Source organism: Parasteatoda tepidariorum, chromosome 12 (assembly GCF_982258835.1).
Source record: "Parasteatoda tepidariorum strain Cologne lab strain chromosome 12, Ptep-v5.0, whole genome shotgun sequence".
In the NCBI taxonomy this organism is placed as follows: Eukaryota; Metazoa; Arthropoda; class Arachnida; order Araneae; family Theridiidae; genus Parasteatoda; species Parasteatoda tepidariorum.
In genome coordinates, this window is record NC_141766.1 from 66,048,872 (window position 1) to 66,072,941 (window position 24,070).

The 24,070-nt window shown below is 27.4% G+C and overlaps 1 protein-coding gene and 3 non-coding genes across 6 annotated transcripts in view; 1 reads left to right on the forward strand and 3 right to left on the reverse strand.

Annotated features, from left to right (window-relative positions):
* Positions 1–960: 960 nt before the first annotated feature.
* LOC107455526 (cysteine sulfinic acid decarboxylase) overlaps positions 961–24,070 on the forward strand; it is a 90,720-nt gene continuing 67,610 nt past the window's right edge. The window contains exon 1 of one of the 3 annotated variants that reach the window (XM_016073119.4): positions 961–1,100. Coding sequence is in view for 1 of the 3 variants with exons in the window: in XM_016073118.4 (XP_015928604.1) it covers positions 14,350–14,377 (28 nt within the window). In the remaining 2 variants the exon portion in view is untranslated. Of the gene's footprint in view, positions 1,101–2,314; positions 2,628–14,078; positions 14,378–24,070 lie in introns of those variants that run through there. The other 2 variants (XM_016073121.4, XM_016073118.4) reach the window with 2 other exon arrangements.
* Positions 11,601–11,673, reverse strand: TRNAK-CUU (transfer RNA lysine (anticodon CUU)). The gene has a single exon. It is a non-coding gene; the product is annotated as a tRNA-Lys (tRNA).
* On the reverse strand, positions 12,052–12,124 carry TRNAK-CUU (transfer RNA lysine (anticodon CUU)). The gene has a single exon. It is a non-coding gene; the product is annotated as a tRNA-Lys (tRNA).
* Positions 12,499–12,571, reverse strand: TRNAK-CUU (transfer RNA lysine (anticodon CUU)). Its single transcript has one exon. It is a non-coding gene; the product is annotated as a tRNA-Lys (tRNA).

Sequence of the window (24,070 nt, forward strand, 5' to 3'; positions counted from 1 at the left end):
TATTGCACAAATCACTAAAATATTAAAATCATTTCACAGTATAAAGGACTTTGTATTCTGAAAAAGAGAAAAAACTATAGAGACAAAACTATTTAATTTCTGGAATAATAGTAAAATAGACTTGCCTACCAAAACTTATAAACATAGACACATAACATAGTTTGCAGCCCAGATATATATATATATATATATATATATATATATATATATATATATATATTACAAATATTACAAATATTTTACTTTAATCTTAAAGAAGCTAGAATAGCTTTATCAGTTTTTTCCGAATTACAAACAGGCATGATGATTTTCAAATACTAATTTTTATTGTTACAATTAACGTTGTTTTGGTGATCGCCAGCATTCCACAGCATTCATTTTCTGAATATCGTGTTGACGATGTCGGTCGACATTCTACAACGCTTGTAAATTCTGAGAGATATCGATCGACATTCCACAACGTTTTTTTTTTTCAAAATATCGAACAATATATTTTTGTTATATTAAACATACGTTATAATAAGCGTCCATTTTTATAGTATACATTATTTCGCTACGATATCGTACAATGTTCGAAGCTGCGTTTTTACGACATCATTTTTAAGATATGTGCTACTTGGGTACTTGATCCTATTTCCTTTTAAGTCCCACCAATTCGCCTCGGCTGTTAAAATCAACAAAGATAAATCTCCCGTTTCATTGATTATCGATTGTAATAGCACGGAGTCAGATTAAATAGACGTGTTCTTATACGTGATAACCTTAATTTTTTTTCAAGAGCCCTGAAAAAGTCATAATATAGTGACGAATTTCGTTGCATATTTCATCATTATCGTAAACAGGAAAGATTTCATTAAATTTGAAATTAAAAAAATAGGTCTAGTGAAATCAATTCATCCAATCGAATAAGAAAGTAGTTTGATTATCTCGTAAAATTTGAGATAATTATATCACACTGAATCATAATCAGATGTTGAAAGTAAATTTCAAAACAAATTTGTAACACCCTTTATCCAAGAAAAATAACGTCATATTGTATTTTCATTCTAAAAATTCACTAGGTGGCTAACAAGGTGAAGCGTGAGTCTAATTCAATCATCGTAAGTCATTTTCAATAAATTTAGAAGTTTATTTTCTCGTTAAGAATATTATATATTAAATGTACCACCTAAATTCCATCTTCTTTTGTCTTTCTTTCAGTTACATAAAAAATAAACTGTAGAGTGTGGAAGTATTGTACAGTCCATGGCCATATTTTTAGACGCCCTATAAGATTCTACATAAAATCTTAATCATCAGGTGATCTATACAGTTTTATTGTTTTTACGCGGCTGAAATCGGTTTGCACTTGTTTACGTTCGTGTATCAATTGATTAAATTAGACGGCATATAATGTAAATTAGACGATTGAATAAATTAGACGGCATATAATGTAAATTAGACGATTGAATAAATTAGACGGCATATAATGTAAATTAGACGATTGAATAAATTAGACGGCATATAATGTAAATTAGACGATTGAATAAATTAGACGGCATATAATGTAAATTAGACGATTGAATAAATTAGACGGCATATAATGTAAATTAGACGATTGAATAAATTAGACGGCATATAATGTAAATTAGACGATTGAATAAATTAGACGGTATATTATATAAGTATAGAATATTTATTATATCGGGTATTATATTAGTATTTTATAATAATTAGACCAAATAATTAGACACACTATAGTGCTTCAATAATTACATGTTTTGTACGAGTTTATATGCAATACTTTTATATTTAAACACGGAAAGGTTTTCATTTGGGAGAATTTTTATATACTTCCTACTTGCATTAATATATTATATTTTCAACGTATTGCATTGCAATGTTCACTAATTGATACACGAACAAAAACAAGTACAAACCGGTTTCAGCAGTGTCAAGACAATAATGCTTATCGCCTGATAATTAAGATTATAATCTAATAGTGCGTCTAATAATAAGGACAGGGACTGTAATTCGAAACTAAAACTAAAATTAAAACTTTGTTTTGCAAAGGAAGTCCTTGAACTGATAGCACGTGATTATAAATCCTTCATGGTGCGAGATCACTGCCTTTGATTCGTTTTGAGTAAGCAGTTATCAGTCAAAATAAATCAGTCAAAATATTGAGAGAGCTTGGCTACTTTCTTCGGTATACTGATAAAGTTTTCAACGTCACGGTTGTTCCTTCTTTCATAGATTTATTTACTACTACTACTATTTTTTTAAAAAAATAAATAAATAAACACTTGTTTTCTTTCCAAGCTATGATTTAGTCACTGCTTTCTCTTTCAACGGTGATGCCATATTAAATTTCAATCGCTCATAGTTTTTAACTCCTATCTGCTAACTGAAAGAAACTGTTTATATTTGATTCTTTTAAAAACATAGCAGTATATATACTGGTTCAGTTAGCTGATTTAAAAAAAAAAATGTTATAGCTTTCTAAGCCATGCCTTTTGTTTCTTAATAAAGTAAAAATTTAGCTGTAATTTTTATTTGATGCTGTAAATATTTAATAACAAAGTATAGTTTTATCATTTCTCTCGTGCTTTTAAAGTTAGGTGACTTTCTTTCGACGACATTTACTGGTAAGTATACTTATTTTATTTATTCTTGTCAATTAGGGGGGCTGTGGATACTTTCTAATGCGGTAATCTAGAAAAATTCAGTTATTTTTCACTCAAAATCTCTTTTCAAATCAAGATATATTGACAAACTTTCATATACAATTGCTTGTAAACACTGTTAAATTGTAAATTAAGAAAATCAAGGTTTTAATGGTGGAAAAATTAATTCTTAATTTACTTTTTAGTTTCCACTATTAAATATTTATATTGATCACTTTCAGTAATCTAAATGTTATGATATCATTTAAAATTCTGTGACATATTTTGATATTATACAAAAGTAGCTAAAACGAGCAAATTAATTCATAAGGCTCGAGAGGATATATGGTTTTGAAGAACTATGAATATGTCAATATTCAGCTTTCTGTGAGAAATATGTGAGATAATTATAAGCACCTCTCTTTATAGGATATTTATTTTCTAAATTAGATAAATTTTCTTATGTTTTTTGTTTGTTTACAAATTTTTTGACATTATAGATTTTTAATCATATTCCATTGATTTTTATGTGTGCAAAAATTTAGGAAATACTAATGTTTCTTAACATTTTTAGTATTTTTAAACCAAAATGTTTTGAACCTATGATCCTAAAAATAGATCAAGTTAGAATCCTAGCAAAAGATTAAATTATCTATTTAATGAGTTGTTCAAACTAACTCCATGTTATGAGACTCAATAGACAAAAAGAATTATTTTTTTTTAGAAGGAAAATACATGATTAAAAAAGTATACATCAGAATTAGCTCATGTGTCATGCTAAATAATAATAAAAAAGCTCAAGTTCCTATTTAAAAGAAGAAGAAAAACAAGTTAGATACAGTAAAAATGACGGTTAGTAAATTTTATAAATTTTTTCAAACTTTTAAGAATTGCACACACCAGTTTTGCCTCCTTAACTGTGGCTCTTGCCACAAAAATAAAATTTCTGATTTTGAAGGGGAAAAAAAATAATCGACTTCCTTTAAAGAAAGCATTGTGAATAACTAAGCATTGTGAAAGCAATGCGAATAACTATTGCATTTCTTATAAATGCGTATCCTTTTCACAACTGTTGTTAGAAAAGTTATTATTATTATTGTAAAAATTTTCATTTCTCTCTCTTTACTTTTTTACTAAAAAAATAATTTCATAAAAGCAATTGAAAGAATAAGTCATAATGGATTATTGACTGGATCTAAATAAAATTACAGATTTCAATAATTTTGAAAAGAAAAAAAAAATGAAGAAAAAAATCGAAAATCTTAATTTTTGCAGCACCTTTAATTCTTTCACGGAATCCTTGAGTTCCATAGAACACCATTTGGGAATCACTGATTTATGGTACACTGTTAGAATTTTCCTTTTAAAATTACGGTTAAATCTTTTTACTCAATTGACGGTCAAGTGTACGCTAAGGAGCATTTTACCTTTACTGTTTTGAAGCCGTTTGTAAATAGTATGGTTAAAAAACCATGAATACAAAACTATACGGTTTTTAACCATTTACATCTAGCGTGATTTCAAAACAGTAAGAAATTTAGCAGTGTGTTGGAGGTATGCTTTTTGTTAAGTAATGGGTTGGCAATTGGGGACACTGGAAACTCTTGATGCACTGAAAGGAATGGATGAAATACAGAGATGTCAGCCCTGGGACTCGAATTTCCATTCTTTCGGTTATGAGATTGATAGACAAGCCCTCTCGATTTTAATATATACCAATCCGCAAGGAATTAAGTGGCTATATTACGTGAGCCTCGCTGGTGTGATAAAATTCTGGTTATTTAACCGTATTAGGTGAAAGCAGTTAATAAACAGTTTTCCTCACAGTTAACAGTTTGAATACCATCTTATTTATGGTTATTTGACTGTTTAGTTGGAATATGGTAAAACAGTTAAATAAATTGTTATTAACCATTCTTTCTGAGAAACTTCTAACAGTGTAAAGTTCCAGGGTGCGTAGCGTTTTTAAAAAGTGCTTAAAGGTGCTTTTTTCATTGGGTGTTTTTAAAAAGTGCTAATTTTCCCTTTTCCAAAATGAAAATTTTCTTTATCATGCTGATTTTCACTACGAATTATGCAGAAAGACATTGTTCACTGTTCCATTCAACATTTTCACAATCAATTCAACCCCAATATTTTTCGGCGTATCGTCAGTCCGTAGCGTATGAAAACGCTATTCGATTTACATGATTCAAAAATTTTGACAATTGTCAAAAACAATGCCGAAAGGTTTTTCTTTGACATGACGGTTAAAACGAGATAAAACCATCAATTGTCAAAAACTTTCCAATCCTACATAATTGTGATTTTTTTTGTAAAGTGCTTAAAAATATTATTTGAGTGCTTGAAAAGTGCTTAAAAAATGCTTATTTTTTGTTGAATAATTTGTCAACGCACTCTGAATATCAATTGTAGAAGTTATCTTAGTAAAAATGACTGACTTTTCTTTTAATAGAATATTATAGATAACTGAAATTCAGACTACTATTGAAAAGGTATGCGGGTTCAATGATTGATTCAACCTTTTGAACTGCCTCTTCTGACATTGGGGGGGAATACAAAAGAAATTCCGGAAACATAGTACAAGTAATTACTTCCTGCTCTTTAAGTTCAAAAAGGAGCAGAAAGTCCTGACTTTCATAACTGGAAAAGGGAGAAGAAAAAAAATTCCTTTCTTTCCATGCATTGCTGTTCTAGCTTTAAATGATGTGTATAGAAGCATATTAAAAGAGATCATTAGTAATGTTTAGCGTCGTTTTGCACGCCTTCGTTCTCATTTTGAGGGCTTAATTAATGAAAGATGAAAAGAGTTATGCAGACAGAGGTTGAAATGAAGGTAATTCAATAATTTTTCAATCAAATATGTAATGCTGAGAGAAAACCACACACTCTATCTTATTTAGACAGAGAAATTAATTTTATTCTGGAAGATTATGGCGATGAAATAAGGCTAAAGAAACTGTTTCAGAGTATTATTGTTGCCTAATGCTAAAGTTTACAAAAATTCTACATCCTATAAAACAATATGGCTAAACAATAATGTGGTAAATATGGTTTTAATATGTTAAAAGAATAATAGTAAATGATAAAATGCAATTAAGATATGGTAAAAATACGAAAAATGTGAAAAATAATACAATTATATTATGGTAAAAATGTTATATGGTAATTTTACGGTAAATGATTATCTGTAATATTACTATATAAACAAGATTATTACATGCTAAAATAATAATGTTATTAAATATATATATATATATATATATATATATATATATATATTGTATATATATATATATATCTGGTTCAAAACTAAAACGACACTTCTGCACTCGCTTCTCATTCAAATAAGTGAGTGCAGAAGTGTCGTTTTAGTTTTGAACCAGCGATATATATATGTGTGTGTTTGTATACGGAGGAAATAATTCTAGTTAAATTATGCTCTGTACGATAATGACATTTTTGTTTAAAAAATGAAAAAATAATAAAGAAAAAAAATTTGGTTAGTGAAAAGAAAATACATAATATAGAATTATTAATTTTTTGGTTTACCGGAAATTCTGATTTACAAAATTATAGTCCTTATTATCGCACATTTAGTAGAAAGTACAAATTGAAAATTAATTTTTCGGAATAAATAGTTTTTATGCTATGAGCTAAGGTATCATGATAAAATTACGTAATTTTATCACAGTTCATAAAAGAATATTTTATTCTCAATATTACCAAAATCTTACCAAATCGCTTCCACAACTGATAAAAAATTACCTTGTTTTTTGGTGTTCCCACAGAACCAATAACATGGTAAATTATACTGTATTTTGCAAATCAGTTTCATCCGAGTAAAAACAATACAGCTGTATAGTATCACCTGATAATTATAATTTTACTTAGAATCTTAGAGTGGGTATAATAATATGGCCAGGACTGTAATAATTAATTGTAATTGTAGTTATTTCTAAACAAACAGACAGCTTCATTTTAAAGTTATTTATGTAAAATGTGGCGAGAAAGACAGTAGAGAGATTTAATATTTTTGCATAGCATCCCACGCATTCTCTCTGCGGATCACAGTTACTACATCACAGTCTCGGTTTTCTGCAGAGCTTGCGTAGAATGTAAGTACTTGAGCGTACGGAATGCAAAGTGAAAGTGCTAAATCTCTCTAATTTGAAATGCTTAATGTCACGAAAATAAATCATTTGAATCCATCAACTCTGGCAGGGTTTCCTCCCAACCCGATAAATAAATATAATATCATAACTCCAGACTGAGTAAAAAAACATATGTCGATGGTGGTGACATTAACGAAAGTAATATTTTACCACCTCCTTGACCGTTATCAAACCCAAAGCACAAGTGAAATGACAAGAATCACCGGACAATGTCCATCGAGGGCCATGTGGCAATGTTTAATTACATCAAGAGAAGGACTATGACTGGGACTGAAATGCATTCCAAGCATTTTTGTTCTTTGTTATAAGGGTTTTTGTTTTCTTTATGGGAAAGAAACTTAATGATAAGCCTAATTCATTTATCAAAAAGCATTTTCAATTATTTTTTTATTTTCCTTCCTGATAAATTAATAGAAAAAAGCAAAGATAAAACTCAAAAAGAAATCTGCAACTCAAGTCAATTTCGTTAAAATAAATATTCTAAGAAATTTAATTTATCTCAGAAAAACTAGTTGCTTGAAATTAAATATTGGGCAAATTTAGCGTGACCTTCATAAAGTGTTAAATTTATTCATATTTCCGTATTTTCGTTCAAATTTAATGATAGTGTCGTGTAATTAAGTTTAAAAAGTGCTATAATATGGCTCAAATTTGAACCACGTTTAGGATACAATAAAAGTGAACAATATTGTAGTTCAGCATAGTCCGAAATTTCTAACAGTGCACTGAGAAAAATTGTATAGTCAAAACAAACAGAATATGGTAAAATTTACTGTGTTTCTGTCTCTATGGGAATACAGAAGCGCTATGAAAATGATTTTAATAAAGTAACAGTGAAATCTAGCTTTATAATATGCAATGAAATTAGGCAATTTTATGATATCATGAAATAAAAACCATTTATTCGGATACATTTACTTTTCAGTTGTGTATTTTTTATTAAATATGTGGTAATAAGAATTATAATTTTGAAAACCAGAATTTCCATATGAGCTGTGAAATTACCAAATGAATAGTTAAACTACTACATATTTTAATTTTTATAACCAAAAATATGTTCTTTTTATTTATTTATTTATTATTTTTTTTGCCAACTACAGTAGAGTACCGTAATTTTATCAGAATTTGTTTCTCCATGAGGAAACCTCACAGATGATTACTGATATGTTTCAAGTTTGTATTAGGGCAATTTCTCAGCACAGGATCAATTTTCAGATCTATTCCAAAGATTCTGAAATAGGTTCTGAAAAATTTCATCCGCAGAAACTGAAAGTAGCAAAAAGGGCAGCGATTAGACATTATTTAGCAGGTCAGATTATGAAAAGATTTTCATAACTCTGCGACAAATAATGATTTTGTTTATAGTTTATGCGTGTCATTTCATGGGCACTATTTCAAAAACTAAATGCAAACTTGTTAATAAAAAATCGCCTTTCCGAATTTTGAAATGGAGGTTAGTGGTTTTCCATTAAAAATTATTTTATATAATGTTTTAAAATTAATTTATACTATGAATCTTAATAAGGAATTTTTCGATTCGTAGTATTTGATTACAGATATTTATTTTTAGACTTATTCGTAAATGTAATTTGAGCATAATAATAAAATAAAAATTACAAATAAATTTAAAATATAAAACTATATTTATAATTTTCAAAATGTTTTAATGATCTTCATTTAACGTGAAAATTATAGAAAATTACAAAAAATTAAATATAACTCATACAAAAACTACATAATTACTTTACAGTAGGTCTATGTTTATGATCTTAATGAATTTCATCCAAGTGCGTATCTTTTAAAAGGTGTTACAACACTCCATCTTTAAATTACAGATTAAAATTTGATCGAAAACGTAAATTTTTAAGTTCAGAAACAACAGAGTGTTCAAATTATATTTGGCCATTTAAAAGAGAGACTTAATTTTAAAAAAATTGGAGGTGGCAGAAAAAAAAATATTTAAAAGTCATAAAAGAATTTTTCAGTTATAAATTATATAGATATATTTTAGAGATTTATAGATATATTTTAGAGATTTATAGATACGTTTTTATAGAATATTTAGATATAAAAAAATTTATAGATGACATTTTTACAGAGATTCTTACAGATTTTTTTTTATAAAATTTGGAAAGGTTTGGGGTTAATAATTTAGCTTATTAATTAATTTATATGATTTTAGAGAATTTATATCATTAATTAATTTATATCGTTTTTAGATTTATATCATTTTAGACACTTTAGAATTTAAAAGGGAAAAAAAGAAGAAACATAAAATATATTTTACTTTAATAAAAAAAAAAAAATTCAGTAAAAAATTGTATTTAAGAAAATTTCCTCGTGGAACAAAAACTACATATATGGTATAAGACAAACAAGAATATAAGACATACAAGAATATAAGACATTATAAGACATACAAGAATATAAGACATACAAGAATATAAAACTATTGAAAGAGTTACCTCCTGCTCTATACTTCCAAAATTAAATCTTAAGTTATTGACTAAACGGGTGTTCCTACAATTTGTTTTATGAACTCGCTTAAAATCGGTTAAAAACATTGAAAAATGTAATAAATTAATATATATGGTGTTCTGCAATCAACGCCTTCTAAATACATTTGTGAAATCCATTGAAAAAAACAAGTATAAACATTAGGAAAAGTAAATCAACAATTAAACAAAAAAAAGTATCAATACAATTTGTCAAATAACTATATAGGAAGATGGGATCTAAGAACATCTAAACCATTTTGATTGCCTTACGAAGTTTGAAAGTGTTTTTAATAATTCCTTTTCGCTTCCTGTAATTTTTCTTTGAGAATCAAACAGATTTTAATGTTTCCAATTTCGCCTTCCTTGTTAATCAGTCGTCAAATTCTGATAATATTTTGTTTTTTCTCTGCTTCTACAATAATTTACATCTCCCAATGCGTGTGCGTTTTTTTTAATAAATTCTGTTCAAAAAGAGTTTTGAGTCCTGATGTTTATATTCAAAAAACAAACAATACTATTAGCTTCTTTATCTTGAAGAGATGAGATAAAATCGAAATAGGTCGATTATATCTCTGGATTCTTTTACTGATAAGTCTCTCTGTTGGAGTGATTGCTTAGAATGAAACGTAATATAAATATTGAAATAGAACATTTAATTCTTCTTTTAAAGATATAAACTTCTAGAATATAGAAGAAAGGGAAAGGTTTGTTTGATGACGCTGAACCAATAAACCTAAATCCTTGAATCACCTCAATATTTATCGTACTCCAGTATGTTGAAAAAAGTCTTGGAAATAAGGATATTATTTTTAAGATGTTCGTTTATAAAACGAACATTGTTACGCATAAATTTCTTTTAAGATTGTTAACAGCTATTATAATGAAATTATTTAAGAAAATACTTATTTTGTTGCTAGTTCTGAAATTATTGATCTAAGGAAATATTTTGATACAGTAAACAATTTTTTAACAAGTTTCTTATTTGTACTTGAAGATTATTTTACTTTTGAGGTCTTGTCTCATATTTTTTTTAAAACTTGAACAGAATGAAAAACCAACATTAGTCTAAATTTCCTTTTTAGCATGCTTAATTTACTAAAAATTATTCGTGAAATATGATGGTAACTTCAATTTTAGCTTATTAATAACAAACACTGATAAATTAATGTAAAACAATTATTGTTAAAGTATTTAAATTTTGTGTCATTCTTATTTTAGCATATTTTTTGTCTGTTGTAATATGAACATTACGAAAATCTAACACAAGACAAAATGTTCTTTTTGGCTTGTTTAATTTACAGAAAACTATTCGTGAAATATGACATTAAATTAAATTTTTAGCACATTAATAGCAAATACCGACAAATTAATGTAAAAAAGTACTTAAAAGTTATGTTATTCTTTTTTTTAGAGTATTTATTGTATGTTGTAATATGATCTCTTAAGTTTTAGCTGTGTTATGTTGTAATGCCTATAATAGATGAATTGAATATTAATTGTTTTTATAATATTAGTTATACGGCTTATATAAAAAATGTAAGTCAGAATTAATAAATTAGTTACCTATGATTTGAATATGCATAAAAATTAAATAATTTAAAAATTATTAAACTACTTGCTGGATGAAACACGTCCTCAAAATGCTTGGGTCACCATATGAGTATCTAAAAGATGGAATTTTCTGTTTTCTTCTTATTATTATTTTACGATTCAATTAGCTAAACTATAGTTTGTTTGATACTAGTGGGGGGAGGGGGCTATTTCAGATAAAACTGATTTTACAAGCATCTGGTGGTACAAAATAACTTTAAAAACGTTGTTGAATTTTTTACTGGATGAGTCACCATAACAATGTTACGGTTTCAAGCTGGAATATTTTAATTTTATACCAACTAATTTAGCTCTAACTGGTATCTAAAAAAATTGGCAATGTAAAACAATAAAATTTTTTTTCATTAAACTGTCGTCTACTTGATTCATATTTTATGACATTGTTACCAATGAAGCAATTTGAGATGATATTTTTGCATTTTTAATTTGACTCAAATAATAAGCAATGACGTTCTTAAATAGTTTGGCGTATAGTTTATTAGATAAAATAAATTTCAGAAAATTCTGGCTGTGCGAAAAAAATTATACAATGTTAAACTTTCCATTGGATGAGTTATATTCTTAACATGATAAAGTAACAACTAAGTATTATAACCTGAACTTCATACATAATTATATGATAATATTATGCAAAATTTCCATACATAATTTCCATTATCGCAAAAATGAACCGCCCAACGTGGGGCTCGAACCCACGACCCCGAGATTAAGAGTCTCGTGCTCTACCGACTGAGCTAGCCGGGCGTCGATCTAGTCGAAAGAAATTTTAATTGCGTTTTTCTTAGAACACTCTAAAAAAGTTGTTCACAGAAAAGTTTTTTTTTTCTTCTCCAATTTGTAATATTTGCCGTATGTTTGGCAAAATATAATTTTTTTCAATGAGTTTATAGTGATCATCTGATGTCTTGTTGGGAGAATTTGAAATTAATAATAGTAGCGTAGTCAAACGTGACAGCAAATTAAAATACTATTAGAAGAAGTAAATTCTTATCACCCTAGAATAATCATTTATAAATGTCTAAGGAATGCGATAATATTTTTGATAACAATTTTTATCCTTAAAATTTACTTCCGTTTCAACTATTACCACTTATATTTGCCTCTTTTATCGCAAAAATATTTCGCCCAACGTGGGGCTCGAACCCACGACCCCGAGATTAAGAGTCTCGTGCTCTACCGACTGAGCTAGCCGGGCGTCGATGCAGTTGAAAGAAATTTTAATTGAATTTTTCTCATAACAATCTAATAAACTTAATTAGTTCACAAATAAAATTATTATTTTCTTCTCTCTCTAATATGTAATATTATTTGCCGCAAGTATGGTAAAATAGAATTTTTTCAATGAATTTATAGTGATCGCCTGATGTTTTGTCGGGAGAATTCTGAAATTAATAATAGTAGCGTAGCGAAACGTGCCATCAAATTGAAATACTGTTGGAAAAAATACATATCTACCACCCTAGAATAATCATTTAGAAATGTTTAAAGAATACGATAATATTTTTAATTATAATTTTTATCCTTTACCTCCCAACCTCTTATATTTACCTCTTTTATGGTAAAAATAATCGCCCAACGTGGGGCTCGAACCCACGACCCCGAGATTAAGAGTCTCGTGCTCTACCGACTGAGCTAGCCGGGCTCAAGATAGTTGGAAGAAATTGTAATTGCATTTCTTCCCAGAAAAAACTAATCAAGTTGTTCACAAATAAAATACCCCCCCCCCCCTAATTTGTAATATTTGCTGGTAAAACATAATTTTTTTCAGTGAATTTGTATATTTTATATTTATATAATTAATTAGTGTTTTTCTGTTATCGCTTTACGTGGATAAATATTACTTACGATATATGAACTGGAACTTGATAGGCGATTTTTTCGTGGGTAAATATTTTTTACTATAAAATATTTTTTACTATATTATGTTCTTATTCGCATGCGATTTTTCTGGATGCTACACAATGTTATATCTATGGCTATGACCAAGGGTTCACAAACAAGAATGATATCTAATACTCGAATTTTGATTTTTTTGCGCAGCTTCTTTACAAACCATTACAAGCGTCCAGAAAATTTCAAAAGTGTTTTTCCTGGAGCGACATTTTTCAAGTCGGCTGGACATAACTCAAACAAATCTTTACAGACTGACCACAAATTTAAACTCAGTATTTAGAATTACAATTTCACAGAAATAAGTTGGATTGTTTTATTTAATTTAACGATTTTTTGCGCAGTTTCTTTACTTATCATTAGCAGCGTCCAGAAAATTTTTGAAAATTTTTTTTTTCGAAGCGACATTTTTTAAGTCGGCAGGACTCGTAACTAAAAGCAAATCTTCACAGACTGACTTCAAATTTAAATTCTATATTTAAAATTATATTTTCACAGAAATACGTCTCTAGATTGCTTCATTTAATTCCGTAATGGAGGTTTAAGCCAGAGGCAGAACTATATTACCGACTTGAATAAATCAATTGTCGTTTTCACCATTCCTAGTGGATGATTCATGTTTACATCCCATTCCCAATAGAAATGTATTCTTATAGATTGCTATCTTTAGCTCACTGATCATTAATGGTTATTAGTGCACAAGTAAGGGAAATGATATTGACATATTTACCGGACCTTTCGTCAATCGATTCTAATTCCTTAAAACAATTTTTACTGGTTATACAATAGGAAAATTAAGACAGTCTGAAAAATTCCATATCAGAGTTTATTAATTCAAAAGATCAGAGTTTTTCATGCATTCAAATTTCACTTTGAAAAGGGTATTGAGGCAATCGGAGCATATTTTTATTTACAGTTTTTATCTCATTGCCCTTGAAGGGGTTAAAGTAGACTAAATAACGAACAATCAATAACTGTGAGAGAGCTTCTCAAACAATGTTGATTTTAAGTTTTTATTTCAATTACATTATTCATTTAGTTGCATGTTGGTTTAATTATATAATTTATTTACAAATATCTTTACATTTAAGATTAGGAGAGCTCAGAATCGCGTGTTAAATTTAAAGTCCTTGAAGGGTCGAAAATAAAAATAAATAAATAAATAAACAAATGCCTTGTTTCAATATATTAGATTATCTAATCTTTCAGTAACAGCATGAATTAAAACAAACTAAAGCAATCCAAAGTACAACTACTCAGTTGTTTGCTTTGTCTTGGAAGTCAAACTCTAGGGGCGGGCGGGAAATTTGGAAACCAGCATTGGGACTGTGAAATCTGGAAGCGTCATTGTTTATTTGTATTTGACGGTAGCTCCGTTACCGTAGTTTATACCCGTATCTTGTATTTTATGCTGGCATTTTGCTCCTTTTTCTGCAAGTTCAGATCTTAATTTATTCGATAACTCATTCTAGTGAGAGAATCATCATCTAAACTCGTCTGAAATATTTTTATGCGTAGCCTATAGCAACTATGGGAAACGTAAGCGGTGCTGTAGAAGGTTGGAATAAATTTATGCTACTTTTTATTTATTTTAAATTTAGCTTAATGCATGCATAGCCAACTCGCAATTTTTGATAATATTTTGTATACTAATTTTATGTCAAATTTAGGTTGTAATAATAATTCCTGCGTTCTGATAAGACATTTTTAGAATTGTCTCTAAAAAGGATAGGGGCATACTTAAGGATTAATCAAAACGAATACAATATTTTATTTTTAAATGGTTAGTTATATTTTTAGAAGGAAGTCAAATTGCGGTTTAAAAATAATAAGCAGTGCTATAGAAGGTTCAAATTAGTGAATAAATTACTGTCAATTTTTAAAATTATGCTCAATTCATTAATGTGTAAGTCACATTTTTTCGATGACATTCTGTATGTTAAATTTTATGTCGAATTCATGTCGAAAAAATAATCCTTGTGTGCTTATAAGACATTTTAAGGACAGTCCCAAAACAGGCCATGGACATACAGTAAACCGGGGCGAGTCTACCCATTTTTTCAGTTTGTCAACCTTCAAGTGGTCAAACTTTTGTAAATATTAAAGAAAAAAGGCTTTTAATAGGTGTTTCGGAATCGATATTTATCCCTCTTTAAAGCTGTGAAATCGATTTTAGAAAAATATTAACAGTTACGCTGTTACTGTATATTTTCATAAAACTGCTGACAAATCTCTCGTATGGGGCGAGTCTACCCATTCTACTAAAATGAATGTTAACATTGTAAATAATCAAATTTTACTATTAAATTGTTATTTTAGTTACTATATAGGATATTTATGAAGTAAAATTCATAACTTTATTATATATTCCATTTTTTTATTCATAAAATAACACAAATTGAGTATTTGATCGATTATCACATTTTGATCACAGTTTTGTTTTTATAATCATTAACATTATAAAATAAAAAAAATTTCTGATTATTGTTGATAAAAATCAATTAAAATTAATATAAATTTGCAATTTAATAATTAATAAATAATAATAATTAAAGATTATTAACAAAATCGAAATTCAAACAATGGGAATCATGAAAAATCCTTTTCCCATTCTTTTGGGAGGTGTGATTTTTCTTACAATGTTTTCTCGTTGAATGAGCTCTACATCTGCATTAAATAAAAAAAGTTAATTTTATAATATAAAAATTGAAAAAATAGGTGAAATAAACATATTTTATATTTACATTTATATTTAACCTATAAATTTTCTTATTAATTATAAATTTATCAATGCAGAATTAAAATAATATACTCAAATTCATTTAATATGACTTAATTTTAATATAAATAAAGTTCTAAATTATATTATTATGCTTTATTAAAACTAAATACGAATGGGTAGACTCGCCCCGCGAATTCTGGCTTTTTGTTTACAACAGCAAAACTTACATTCTTTTTGTTTTTTTTCATACAAAATTAATGTAATCTTAGTCTTATATAAGTTTATCACTTAACCAAAGCGAAAATAGTAATAATAATAATATACTTACGGAGCACCAACTAAATGTTTGCTGATTTTCAATACAAATCTCTCAAAAGACGTTTGAACAGTTCGGTTAAAAAGACACTAAATAAATAAAAACGGATCAAACTACTGCAGCGCCATCTTCCTTAGAGTCTGAACTAAGTCCTCCATCGGAAAATTTTTTTTTCATTTGCAATTTAAAATAGTGAAAATTAAATAAAACTAAAATGGGTAGACTCGCCCCTGGATGGGTAGACTCGCCCCGGTTTACGGTACTAAAGGATTAATCAGAACGAATACAATATTTAATTTATAAATGTTATTGTTTCAAAAGTGAGCAAAAATTAGGTTTAAAGATACTTATCAGTGATGCAAAAGGTTCAAATAAATTAATAAATTAATGCTAATTTTTAAATTTAAGCTTAAATTGTTAATGTGCTAGACGCAGTTATTTATGATTCTGTATATTAATTTTTGTCAAATTTATGTAGTAAAAACAATTCCTGTATGCTAATAATATAATAACTAAATAATTATTTGAACAAAATTGTAGCTTGATTTGAATTCATGGTTAATATACATAATATATTTAGTATACTCAAATAAAAAAAAGATACACTTTGTGCAATACCTGAATATACAAAGCTAGACAAAGTCTATGAAGCACAAATTTATGTGTAGTTTTTGTATAAGTTTTGTTGTATAGAATTTGTGTAACATACTTTTAAATATTATATTTATCTTCGTTGTTTATGTCCCAAGTGAAGTCACTAGTTTGAAAATTTCGAAAATTGAATATTATTATTTATTTAACTTTTTTCAAAAATAAAATATTTTTAGTGCGTAGAATGACGTCATGGAACGGTGTTTTGAAATTTACTGTTGTGGCGATAGCTGATGATACTAGAAATACGTAGTTTATTTATTTAACATTTTTGCATGTCATGTTTTCAAAATTTCTTTACATACATTTTTAGGCATTTAGAAATGCTAAACCTTATATATATATATATATATATATATATATATATATATATATATATATATATATATATATATATATATATATATATATATATATATATATATATATATATATATATATATATATATATATATATATATATATATATATATATATATATATATATATATATATATATACTATTAGGATATACCATAATAGATTGGTAAATTTAGACTGTTTATTTTTAAAGGGAAGTGGTTACATTTAACATTAGATTTTTTAAATTAAAAAAAAAAGGAAGCAGGTAGATAAATACCATTAAATGGAAATTTTTTAAACATGAGATAACATTTTTTTAATCATTAAAAACGTTGCATTTAAAAAATATTTTTTAAACACAAAAGTTTTAGTCACAGAAATATAAAAATGTAATAAATTTAAAGATATATGTATGAAAACTATTCTGGTGCGCAAGTTTTTCGTTTTTCTTCGCATTCTCGATCAAATTTTACTCATTGTACTAGTCAGACTTTAAAAAACATGAATTAAAACCAAAATATGGAAACATAAGACAGCATTTTTTTTAATCATTAAAAACGTTGTATTTAAAGAATATTTTTTAAACACAAAATTTTTAGACACAGAAATATAAAAATGTAATAAATTTGCAGATATATGTATGAAAACTATTCTGGTGTGTAAGTTTTTCGTTTTTCTTCGCATTCTCGATCAAACTTTACTCATTGTACTAGTCAAACTTCAAAAAACATGAATTGAAACCAAAATATGGAAACATAAGACAACATTTATTTTTAATCATTAAAAACGTTGCATTTAAAGAATATTTTTTAAACACAAAATTTTTAGTCACAGAAAGATAAAAATGTAATAAATTTAAAGATATATGTATGAAAACTATTCTGGTGTGTAAGTTTTTCTTTTTTCTTCGCATTCTCGATCAAACTTTACTCATTGTACTAGTCAAACTTTAAAAAAACATGAATTGAAACCTAAATATGGAAACATAGGACAACATTTATTTTTAATCATTAAAAACGTTGCATTTAAAGAATATTTTTTAAACACAAAATTTTTAGTCACAGAAAGATAAAACTGTAATAAATTTAAAGATATATGCATGAAAACTATTCTGGTGTGTAAGTTTTTCCTGCATTCACGATCAAACTTTACTCATTGTAGTAGTCCAATTCAAAAATACATAAATTGAAACAAAAATATGAAAACATGATTGTGCAATGTGGTAATAGAAAGAAAGAGTGAGGAAGGCTATCTGTCAAATGCGACATTGATTGTTAAGTCTGAAATAGGGTATGTTAACTTTCGATTAGGCGTCGAGTGCCATTTGAATGTGAGTGGCATTTGGAGCTTGTTAACTACACGGACCTCTGCGTCATGTCACCTAAGTCAGTTGACAGGGCGCGTGCTATTTCGAACACACTTTTCTCACTTCTAGAAATCGATTCGAAAGATCTTTTTTATCCCTTATTTCATTCTCTTCCCTTTTATGGATTTAGCTAGTTTTCATAACAATTAATTTAAAGTGAATAACATTATCCATAAAGAATATAAAAATAAAAAATATTTTTTTTTTAAAAATATACAGTCGAACTTCTATTTAACGAACTTCCCTTTTACGATTTTCTCCATTTTGCGAATTTTTTCGAGGAACTAAGAAAATTTTGGAAATTTTTTCGTAAAATAACTTCCAAATAGCGAAGTGAATTTTCTATTTATCGAACTTCTCGTTGAGATCCACTTTCCCTATTTCCCAAAAATACAGCCATTTGGGATTGTAAAAAAATTGATTGTTGAAAATTTTTAGTCTACAATTACGTTAGATTTTTACTTCTATGAAAGTTTTCAAAACGTGTATGTTAAAAGATGTGGCTTAAGTAACCCCTAAATATGTGGTAGCTTATTATTCGGGATTACAAAATTATCTGTAAATATCTGATAAAGAGTATTATAATAAAAAAAAAAATACTTTTTTAAATATGCTGCGATTCAGGGTTATTTAAATTACTGTCATAATAAAGACACCTTTCAAGTCAGAAGAATTTGCTTCAAATGAAAATTAATTGTTGAGAGTTTTGAGTCTAAAATAACATTATATACTTTATGAAAGTTTTTAAAAGCATCTATATTAAAAAAAGGGTGGCTTAAGTTACCCCTTGACATGGCACAAGTTAAGACAACAGTGAGAATACAAGATTTTGTTTATGTGAGTTGTTTATGACGTAACAAAAGGATAAAATAAATGTACAGTGCGCAAAAGGAAGAGCACTCTGAATAACTTTTGATCTAATGATCGGATTTTCACGTTCTAGGACTCAATCTTAAATGGTTCGAGAGGGTAACCTCAAATATGCTAATTAATTGGTGCAGACGATATTTTAAGTTACGAAATCAGACACAAAAACTTACTTTCTCTGAATGAAAATATTTTTTTTCAATGAATTCAGATTTATGACCCCCAAAATATAGGGGGCAGCCGCAATCTAGGAAATATGGTCCCGACAGTTTGGTCAGAAGAGCGCTCAACGTTTGGATCTCTTAACATTAATTTTACTTTTTGCGTATTTCCCTATATCCCTATAGAGCTTTTTAAGTGAATTTAAAAAAGTTTGAACACATTTATAAAATTCGTTTAACCAAAGGTAATTACAAGCAAAATCTTTTTAGTAAATATTTATTATTTTCTTATAATATTATTTAATAACAGTCGAAAACATTTTGAATTGTAAGTTATGCAATTTTTTACGCAATTTTAAAGAATATAACTTAACGTGGCAAAATACAAAATTTGAGCAAAATCGGTTGAATAGTTCCTGAGAAATTAAATTTCAAAAAGTTTGGATATTTAAAATTTGATTTCTCAGGAACTATACGACCGATTTCTCTCAAATTTTGTATTTTGTCATGCAAAATTAAATTCTTTAAAATGATGCAAAAATTGTATACCTCATATTTCAAAATTTTTTCGACTATTATTAAATAAAATAATTAAAAAAAATATTTACTAAAAATTACTTTTTGCGTGGAATCACCTTTGGACTAATGAATTTTAAAATTGTGTGCAAAATTTTTTCAATTAGTTGAAAAAGTTTGCGAGATATAGTGAAATACGCAAAAAGGTAAAATTAATATTTAGGGATCCAAATTTTGGAGCTCTCTTCTGACCAAACTATTGGGACCATATTTCCCAGATTGCGGCTATATTTTGAGGATCAGAAATCTGAATCCGTCGAAAAGAAGGTATGTTTATCTAGAGAAAGTACGTTTTTATGTCTGATTTCATTTCTTAAAATATCGTCTGCACCAATTAATTAGAATTTTTGAGGTCACCCTCTTGAACCATTAAGATTGAGTGAACGTGAAGATCCCATCATTCGATCAAAAGTTATTCAGGGTGTTTTTTTTTTTTTTTTGCTGTTTTTTTGCGCACTGTACATATACTGTTCAAAGCACATATTAACAAAAATAACATGAAAAGCATGTCACTTTTATATTTTTAGTTTTCCTGATATTCAGTTATCTCAAAAAATTAAAGATGATTAATTTAAAGATTGAAATTTAGTTAAAAAGTTTAAGAAAAGTATAGTATCATCTTTTGATGATTACAAATATTGCAAGGTCTTCAGTATTCATATGCATAGTTTCGTAAAAAAAATTTTTTAGCTTTTTCTCCCAGTGCAGGAAACAACAAGGAAATTAATAATATAAAAAAAATCATAATGGAAACATAGTAACTGAAGTAAACTAATTATAAATTGACCGTTTAAAATTATATTTAAAAATGTTTATTAGGAATTCAAATTAAAAGTTACGAGTTTAGAGATTTAAGTAATGAAAAGTATAAGTTTATAACAATATAATCTTAAGTATGAGTAAAGATTTGTATACATACTTTTAAAACTCGCACAGTATTAAAATATATTCACTATAATATATTATAAAAACTATAATATACTAAAATATATTATAAAACTTCACTAAAACAAGTAACTTTTGGTATTAAAATTAACAATCAAACTTATAGCAGTGTTGCAAAAATCATTGCTGAAATTTATCCAGCAAAATGGCTTAAATAACTCCGGATGACCTGAATCAATATATGAATTTGAATTTGTTTCAAGAGCAATGATTTCTTTGTTTTACGAGTTGTAAGAATTCAAACTCTGTTCATTCTTTTTATTATTTTTTTTAAATTATTCATCACATACTATTCTGTGTTTCAACTTATTAATTATGCGGTCGCACTTTCTCACTAGTATTTTATTTATCAATATTAAAAGTCAGGAAATCAACTGAAACACTACTAAATCCTGTATAAGAAATCCTACCTAGAATTTTATTTTATTTAGAAATAAAGTTCTAAAATTATGTGAAATTTCCGCAAAAAAAGTTTTATTATATTCGTGTGTCCTAAAGTAATTTTTGAATTCAACTAAAGGTCACTTTGGGATTTGGAGACATAGAGTTGCCTTCAAAAATCTCAAATTTGAAGTTCGCGCGATTATAATCAGTTGGCAATTTTTTTTAGCATCTTCTCTTACCAATTTTTTTGAAGGAAAAAAAAATCAAAAAATCAACATATTTTTTTATTTCATTAATAAATACAGGGAACTAAAGTAAATTATAATACACAAGTTCTAAGTTGAAATTTAAGTTTTTTTATGCGTAAGAAATATTTAATTTACCTTCAGTTTACTATCCCAAATTATCTCGGGCAAATGAAAAAAGTTAAATATTAGTCCTTGTATATGTTCACATCTTCATAATCCGAAAAAACATCTGCATTACTTTCACTTTCGCTCGGGAATGCCATTTTTTTACTCTTTTCTCTATGTAAAATGAACAACCAACGTATATACAATTGCACAAGACACGTCTGCAATTCCACAAACAGCAAAACTCCCAAACTAAAATTGGTAAATTTCCAATCTGTGCTGATTATTATTGTCTTTTGTTTTACTTCCGGTAGAGTAAAAACGTGATAAAACAAAACGTATTGACGAATTTTGCTATTTTACTCGGCATAATAAATATTTGAAATATATTATACATACCAGAGTTAGCTCGGAATAATCAGGGAAGCGATTAACAGTATCTTTAAGATATTTCAAATGGCATTTTAACAGCACTGCTTCAATTTTATTTTATAACAGCATTGAACAGCAGATCCATTTTTGGGTTTTCAGCAATTAATGTTCAGCTCTATAGCCTTGTTATTTTGAACCTGTTGTTGTTGTTTCTAATCCCCAAGAGGTCCATCCTAATTAGAACAATTCCATAAGTCCAAAATTGTCCAGGAAGTCTATAAACAGATGAGGTTTTGAAAAAACCTCGTCGATCTTAAAATCGATACAGTTTAGAATATGCTCGGGCGAAGCCTGAGCAGTCCTACATTTAGTGCAAAGTCCAAAAGTCTTTTGCCCCTGAACATACGAGAGACACCTCAAGTGACTACTTGCAAAGCGAGATAAACAAGTCTGCTGGCTTCTAGGTCCCTCAAAAAGCAAGGCACTTCCAGGTCGATTTTGAACCTAATCCAGAAGAACTCCTTGATTAAACATTAAGGAAAAGGATCTTCGTGAAGGACTTTTTGTGATGGAATTTAGCAGCTTTTGCGTTGCGTGGAAACGAAAACTTCGAAAAACTATCCCGATGGCAAGGAGATTCAAACGTTACATATAAATGATCTAGTCACAAATCAGTACATCCCTCAGGGCCCAATTAAGAGAGGTGGGACCCAAAGCAAAGTATTGTTATGGGGTCCCACAAATATTCACTGACTTCTGAACCTCTGAATCTTTTTCAAACCAGAAAAAAAATGCGAATCAAGAACTATATGTAAATAGTTATTATGCAATTTTTGTTCATTTTTTTACCTTTACTATTACTCATAATTATAGATAATAGTAATTGTTTTTTACTGTAAGACATCTAAATGAATTATAAAGAAATAATAATTATTCAATTATTGAAATTTGTGTTGTTTCCATTTCAAATAACAATTTTATTCATATTAAACAAATAACAATTTTATTCATATTAAAAAAAACTTCTTTAAAAGAAAGGAATTACTTGCAATTCAAATTCAAAAAATAATGATTCTTTTAAATTCGTAGAGGTGTTAAGGCGCAACTTTTCATAAAGCAAACAATTAAATTCTACCACCTTCTTATTTTTTAAACAAAAAGGTAAAAGAATGAAATTAAAATACGATAATCAGATCATGATACCTATACAATATGAATGAAAATATTTTAAAGACCTAATTTATTATTTGTAAAACTATTTTTTAGAAAAAATATGAAGAATTTTATCTTCTTTTTTTTTTAAAAGTACTCTACTAACATTTTTTTCATCGTGACCAGATAGATTTAAACACATTTTTTTACACCGGCCTAAATATAGTTTATCTAATTTTAACACATGTTTATTTTATTTTACTTCATTTCGGTAAGTTTGTTTTCTACTCTTTTTCTTCTTTCATCTTAAACTGAATTAAAGTTACATTTTTAAAAAATTGTTTGGAGGCATACATGCAATGTGATTTTTATCTTAGGATAATTATTCTTTATTTTGAAATGTCTCTTTTGCGGTCTTGAAGGAATATGTCCTGATGAGAACTGATACGTTAAAGCAATAAATTTTTTTCTCATTGTTTTAATCATTTTTCTAATCATATATATATGTTCTATTATTCGACGCAGATTTTGTGTAAAATTATAATTATCAGGTGATACTATACAGGTGTATTGTTTTCACTCGGATGAAACAAGTTTGCATTTGCTTACGATCCAGTATCAGTTGGTCAACATTGTGATTCAATACGCTAAAAATAAATACAAATAGGAAGTATATAAGTATATAAAAATTCTCCTGAATAAAAACCCATTACATGTATGTTTAAATATAAAAGTATTGTATATAAACCCGTGCAAATCATGTTGTAATTAATTATATATATATATATATATATATATATATATATATATATATATATATATATATATATATATATATATATATATATATATATATATATATATATATATATATATATATATATATATATATATATATATATATAAAGTTAAGTTATATATATAAAGTTAAGAGAAACAATAAGACTTGTTACACTGAATTTGCGCTTTTGTTTTTTGTAATCTGGCAATCTTTCTGCGAAAACATTTTTAAATCATTCTTGAAAAATTTTCTGTCCTTGTAAG